General features: G+C 37.2%; 2 protein-coding genes across 2 annotated transcripts in view; one reads left to right on the plus strand and one right to left on the minus strand.

Moving 5' to 3' along the window:
• LOC133983207 (carboxypeptidase Q-like) overlaps nucleotides 1-1,289 on the plus strand; it is a gene marked incomplete in the record, with an annotated part of 17,767 nt that extends 16,478 nt beyond the window's left edge. Inside the window, 1 exon segment of the mRNA XM_062422205.1 lies at nucleotides 176-1,289.
• A 571-nt stretch (nucleotides 1,290-1,860) lies between these two features.
• On the minus strand, nucleotides 1,861-6,823 carry dscc1 (DNA replication and sister chromatid cohesion 1). Its single transcript, XM_062422206.1, has 9 exons — nucleotides 6,487-6,823; nucleotides 5,679-5,847; nucleotides 5,461-5,595; nucleotides 4,821-4,911; nucleotides 4,470-4,608; nucleotides 3,995-4,047; nucleotides 3,733-3,887; nucleotides 3,334-3,482; nucleotides 1,861-3,150 (listed from the first exon to the last, which is right to left on the minus strand). Exons 1-9 carry the CDS (start codon nucleotides 6,654-6,656, stop codon nucleotides 3,039-3,041), a joined length of 1,173 nt encoding a protein of 390 aa, XP_062278190.1. The 5' UTR covers nucleotides 6,657-6,823; the 3' UTR covers nucleotides 1,861-3,038.
• Nucleotides 6,824-6,986: the final 163 nt, after the last annotated feature.

Consider the following 6,986-nt stretch of genomic DNA (forward strand, 5'->3'; position numbering starts at 1 on the left):
CTGTGAAGGTGACACCATGACTGTTCAGACCCTCAAGAAATGAACCTCTGCTCAGCATTGTGGGCTGTGGTAGCCTATGTTGTGGCTGACCTGCAGGACATGCTGCCCAGGTAGCCAGGTACCACACAGGATGCTGAGCCTCCAATGAAGTGGAGGAGAGGATTATCACTGTAACCACTGCTGGACTGCTTAATTCCTAAACACACAATCAAATCAAACTAAAATACTTGAGATTTAGTTTAAAAATATTTATTTTAGCATCTGTTTCCAATTTAAATGTGAATTGAAGAGAATCATGAGAAAGGATGAAGAAATTACCCATCCATCCATTTTGTTTACCACTTATCCTCTAGACGGTTGTGGGGGGCTGGAGCCAATCGGGGAAAACCCTGGACAGGTTGCCAGTTAGTCACTTGGCTAACATAGTATAGAGACAGACAAGCGTTCACACTCACATTTACACCTACAGGCAGTTGAGAGTCACCAATTAACTTAACCTGCATGTTGTTAGTCTGTGGCATGGAAACTCACACAAGGGGCCCAGCAGGCTGGTGGGTTCGAACCCAGAACCCTCTTGTTGTGGCACAACAGTGTCATGAGTCTTATAACATAAACACATTTTACATTTAAATTCAAAATAACTAATGTAAATAAATCATGTTTTAAATGAAGATTTAATTGATTGACATAATGTTGGAACTCAGGACTTCAGTCAGGACCAAAGAGAGGGGATGTAAAGGTTTAATGAAAATCAAAAGTAATGCAATATTGTCATGCCACATAATCATTTAAATCATATTCAGAAGCGAGCATATGCAGGATTACTATCTGGAACAAGACCATGAAAATGAGATGTGAGCATGAGATAGAGAAGTTTCTCAGGTACTGTATTTGTCTTTATGCCTTATTTTAATGGGCTGCAGAAAGGATTAGAATAGAAACCTAATTTGTAGGTTTGCAAATGTGTAGAAATAACAAAGTATAAGAAAGTCTGGAAAATCAGCTCCACAGTCAATTGCTCACCTGCGAGTAGTAGGGGGGTGAGGTGGGGGACTCAATAACAACTGTTAGCTAATAAATGAGAAATTGTGGAGCTGTTCAAACCCCTCATGTTTCTGTCAGTTTCCAGTGTCATCCAAAAGAAAACATCTTTAAAAGTTTTTATTCACCTGCTTTTTGATTGTTTTGTATTGAGATTTGTATTTTAATTCTTGCCAGTATTGTGCTTAACTGAAAGTCAGCACATTTTGTCTTATACTATCATCATTAAAGTTTTTATCATCGCTTTACATGGTTACTCACACTGCTCTCATCCTGTAATACTTTGATTACTCATTCAGTCTATATGATTGTGTGAAAGAGGAAGATAAGTTGACAACCAGCCACACAGTAAGTGGGGTTTTTTTATCGAAAGGAGAAGGAGGACGAAAAAAGAGGAATAGAGAATCAAGTGAAGTCATGATGTGTGAAGAGAGTTACCATGTCAGAGGAAGAGAGGAAAATTAAAGAGAATTCATCATTTTGCAGGCGCCATGTAGACCAGCAAAGCACTGATATCTCAGCGCTCCATCGATGATGTCAGGGTTAGTCAGTCTGCCAGTGCAGATAAAGTAGTTTTGAGGATACAGATGTGTGTGAGTGTGTTTGTGTTGACACAGACATTTGTGTTGTTTTTTTGTTAGTTTCTGGTCAACTCCTCCTCAATTGCCAGCAATACTGACTCACACACAGACAGTTAGAAACACAGTCTGTGTATGTTTAACACACACTGAGTCACACATGACTGACTGCTGATCTACTAACCTCTGCATGCATGAACTATACAGACATCTGAAAGACAGGACTGATTTAAATTTAAAAAAAAATTATACTTAATTCCTATTTAGTTCAGATTTCTTCAAATTCTTTATCTATTTTAACGTGACTCCTATGGATTGTCAACTTCTGTATTTTCGATTTTTCACCTTTTCTGCATTAATACACCCCCAAAATCTTTTTGCTCCTCTGTTCCCATAATCTCATTCTGTAGAATATCAGCTGTTTGGGTTAATTTTTAGTCTCCTCTACTATCATAATTAAATAAGTTAAATGTGGGGTGGCCACTAACAATCATTTTCATTATTCATTAATCTAATGAATATTCTGGATCACTTGCTTCTTCTACAGAATGTTGGCAAATTACAAATTCCTAGAGTTCAAAGTAATATCTTTGTCTTGTTTTGTCCTGACCAACAGTCAGGACAAAACAAGACCTAAATATATTAAGTTTACAATCATGAAAGACTCAGAAAACAACAAACTATTAAGATAAGCTGGAAAACACATTTTTGTTATTTTTTCCCTTAAATTTAAAAATGACTCAAGCAATAATCAGTGATCAAAAGAGTTGCAGATTAGTTTTGTAATTTTGATTAATCATTTCAGCTCTACATTGGACTGAGACTATGATCCAGTTTCCTCATTGTGGGACTAATACATGAATATCTTATCTCTACAGAAAAGTGATAGTTTTGAACAACTTGAGGACATTAAGCAGGAAAATAAAACAATCTGACAACTAACTGATATATGTGATCGTGTGAATGCTTTCAAACTGGTCTGTCATTTGAATACACAGCGAGACAGATGGATGCCAACTAGTTAATATTCAGTCACTGTGTGGAACTTAGATTTATCAGCATAGACCACCCTCTTGTGGGCAGTCCCCAGCACAGCGCCTGCTAAGTACATTTGTAATTCTTCATACTTCAAACTCCTGCTGGAAAACAAAAAAGCTGCTTAAAAAGGTTCAACTAAGGTTAGTTAAGGAAAACAGGAGGGGAGAAAACCACCTGTGACAATTATATGAAAACTTATTTTATTACCAATATGTAACATTTTTACAAAGGAAAAACCGAAGCAGCCAGGTTACAGCTAGAAGTTTGATTAATGTATTTGAAATTTAACACACTGCAGTAAGTACAATAATTACAGAGGATACATATAAACACATAATTTTCCAAATGTAAATACTGGACGATACTGGACAGTTGATATGTTCATGTAGCGACAGGCCTTCTGGAGTTGAAGACTTTGATTCCATTTTGCATTGAAGATCGAGCGTATTTGGTGAGGAGGGCTCCAGTGGTCTGTTTCTCTCCACACAAGTCCCTGGAGAACAAATTATAAAGCATCAGATCATCTATAAAATCAAATAACCTAAAAGGTTCAAAATCTCCACCAGTGAGTCAAATGTGCTGTTATTTTACATAAATAATCAGGTATTTGACATGTCATTACGCTTTTGCTTTCATAGCATAGGTTATGATAATTTCCAAAATGGATGACACTAACTGTATGTATGGCGTGATGTCGTCCTCTGTCCATTTCTCTTTGAGTGTGAAGAGATGATTGAAGCGCTCTAACGTGTCTTCTGGGAGATCTTCCACCCGCAGCAGGTAGATGGTCTCTGGACGGGAGGTCCGGTCCACCAGGGCGAAGCTCTGGGGAATTTACAACAAAGTCAGAACTGGATTCAGTTTCTAAAAAAGACTTCAAGAGAAGTCAGTAGAAATGAGCAAATCCAGGGAATTGCTACTTTGTTAAAAGAGCATAATACTGAAATGATGTAAAAAAAAAAAAAAAAAAAAAAAAAAAAAAAAAAAAATATATATATATATATATATATATATATATAAAAAAAATTAAAAAACCTTTCCTACTCAGGAGGAAGTAAGAGAGACAGATCCAAACCTTGAGTTGGTCCAGCTGTGTGCTCATGCCGTCTGGGACGCTTTGCTGCCAGACCTCCTGAAACTCCCTCAGGTTGAACTTAACAGCATTCTGTAGCAGCAGTAACGCTGTGGCCCGACAAACTTTATCCTCATGCAGGGCATAAAACACTTGGTCTGTGTGGACAGTGGAGGATATGGAGAAGTTAGTGGACACTTTAAATTGTAGAGTACAGTAGTTATTTCGGCTCCGTCGGTTGACTATTCAGAAAATATTTTCTTACCATTTTCAGTGTAACGGTTGCCGTAGCAGTTTAAACAGTGCTCGATCATTTCTCTGTGAATGAGGAAGAATATAACATTAATACAGTAACGGAACATATTTGGCCAACTAAACTAAGGGTCTACAATATTATACATATATACAGCCTTAAAATGCTCAGTTAGTCAGTATAATATGATTAGTTGTTTTTGGGTTGTTTTTTTTGTTTATATAGTCTCAGTACAACTGAAAACCAACAATCACAGATAATGTAAATCAATTCATCTAAAAGACTAATACACAAGGTGATTCCCCTCTGCTGTTTTTTTTAACTGTAGAGCCTTTTTCCCGACTCTGTTCTGGAAAATGCAGACATTGCGTTTTAAGGGCAGAGCAGTCGGCTCTGCACCGGTTTCCTCTTATGAACTTGTTGGTATTTTGTTCTTTCTCTCATAGATCTCTACTGGTCAGCATAAGGATCACAGATGTTAACTTACTTGGGCTCCAGTGGGGCTAACTCTTCCAGACTGGTTTGAAGAAATACCTTGTTGAAAGACCATGACTCAGAATCCACCAGCTGAGTCACATGACCGAGCAGCTTCATCTCGTAGTCAAAGTCCAGCACTCGCCAGTATCCTGGAGGAAAGAAAACACTCTGTCTCTGAGCATCTGGTAACTCTCTGTATTGTTATTGATATGAGTAAGAACTGTGAAGAATTAGAGAAAAGACTGAAAGAGAGAGAATACATTCACAAAAGCATCTACCCTGTACTGCACTGCTTTTCAGAAAAAAACAACATTAACCATTAATATATAAGTAAACATGTTTTTTTAATGTCACAGGTTACCATCAATCTGACAGGCGTGGATGGTCTCTAAGTGGGTCTGTATCTCTTCTTCACTGGCCTGGATCTTCTCCAACAGATCCTGCATTGTGTACTGGCAGCAAATATGCATACAGTCATTTTATGATCTCTCAGACATTTTTACCTAACAGAGATCTTATTTGTAATAACAAAATGTTTTTAGCGTGTAAAATTATCTTGAAACCCGCTAAAATTTAAACTTTTGCACAGGCACAATAGGAGCTGCAGCTAACACAGAATAAATGGGAGACAGTAAGTTTTGCCACAGTTATCGCTATAAACACATCTGAGACTATACCGGTCTGTCCATATTCAAATCACTAATCAAAACCTTTTCTACTTTTCACTGCTTTTAATGTGTGATTAACAATATGTGTCATATGCTTTTTTAATATATTTTGTTCTATGACAATTTTAACTCATTTTTATTATTATTGTTGTTATTATTATTATTATTATTATTATTATTATTATATTGCCTGATAGATAGTATCTATCATGACAGGCATCTACCATGGGTACTATTAAAAGAGTAAAAACTTCTCACTGCTGCTTTATACCTGGCCTTGAATAGTCCACCTAAATATAATAGTAATAACTTCACTGTAGGATATGCTTTTACCCTGTTGTCTGTGTTTTCCTCCTGCCCTCCTAAAGCAGGTCCTTCATAAGGATTCTCCATCAAAATCTTCTTCAGTTTCTTCAGTTTGGGCCGCTGTTTCCTCAGTTCCCAGTAACTGTTACAAAATCCCCAAATCTACAACACAAGTAGGACAGTATTATGAGCTCAATAAATTGTGTGTGTATATGTATATTTGTGTGTGTGTCTCATTTCCACACCTGAGTGTGCGCCACATGAGTGCTGTCCAGGCTGTTAGTTAGTTGGTCAGGTGTTTTGCATCCTGGCACAAAGAGCAGCAGGTTGGATGTGTCTGCAATTTTTAGATCATACGTTTTGTCACCACTACACAGCACAGCACGCTCATCCTTATCCCCTCGAATCACCAGACTGTGAAACATGAAACAATCATTGTTAGTTGTCCATATGTTTTTATACATCCTGATCATCTGAGCATCATCTGCCACCCTCAGCACTATCACTTAACTGAGTGGATGACAATTAAGTCTTAAATAATAAATATTGAATTAGGGCTGGGCAATATGGAAAAAATAAAATAACATTTTAAAACAATACTTTTGACTAAATGCCTTGCTATCGATATCGCAGTGATATTGTAGGGTTGACTATTGGTGCAGTCACAAAATATTTACACTGAGATTTTTGATAAATAAACCTAACCCTAACATATCACCATACCAAAATATTGATACATTGCCCACCCCTATAATATTCAATGTTATATGACAAACAAGAATTGTGATTAATTATTAAATCATATATCAAGCAAAATGCAATTGTTCTACTTTTTATAACATTATAAATTAATTGATGTTTGTTTATTGGGCTGTTGGATGCAACAAGGAATCTGCATGTCACCGTGAGCTCTGGGAACTTGTGTATTTGCATTTTCAATCATTTTTCTTACATTTAAAAGAAAATTGTCAGATAATACGTATTGTGTTTCCTCCCGACACACAGACAGAAGAGGCCTTACCGGTTCATTAATACACATTTTAAATATCTTACCTTTGCCCAGCTTCTATGTGTTTGCACAGCGTGTCGTCCAGCTCCATCAGGCAGTAGTCTGCAGATGAAACATTGTCCCCAAAAGACAGACAGTGGATAGTTTTCTGCAGATCTTCTTCCTTCAGTTTAGCGATCTGCAGAGTCGCCAGCACCTCTTCCAAAGTCCTCATGTTGGGTAAGATAAACGGCAACTTAACACCTAAACAGATGAATCCTGCTCGAGTCTTTTAAGTAACCGTGACAATTTCCCCTTTACTTAGTTTTTTAAGGATAATAAAGCTCATGCTATTCAGTGCCGACAGTCGGTAACTTGTCAAAAGTCCCCGCGCTCCCTCTCTGCTGCGGGAAGGAAGTGCGTAAAATGCGACGTCAAAATAAATCCGAGTAGAAAAACATATTAGATTAAAAACTGAATAGGTCACCAGAAATGTTCTTTTGGTCAAATATCCAAACATTTAGTATAAGGGTAGAAATATAATAGCTGCATGTTACATTTTGTA

Source organism: Scomber scombrus, chromosome 7, assembly GCF_963691925.1.
Source record: "Scomber scombrus chromosome 7, fScoSco1.1, whole genome shotgun sequence".
Lineage (NCBI taxonomy): Eukaryota > Metazoa > Chordata > Actinopteri > Scombriformes > Scombridae > Scomber > Scomber scombrus.

Bases quoted from the DNA above. Each gene is read 5' to 3' on its own strand.
- dscc1 (XM_062422206.1), bottom strand. From the start codon at position 6,656: ATGAGGACTTTGGAAGAGGTGCTGGCGACTCTGCAGATCGCTAAACTG. The intron at 5,596-5,678 runs GTGTGGAAATGA...CTTGTGTTGTAG, and splicing joins CTCATGTGGCGCACACTCAG to ATTTGGGGATTTTGTAACAG. The intron at 3,151-3,333 runs GTTAGTGTCATC...TTTGTTCTCCAG, and splicing joins GACATCACGCCATACATACA to GGACTTGTGTGGAGAGAAAC.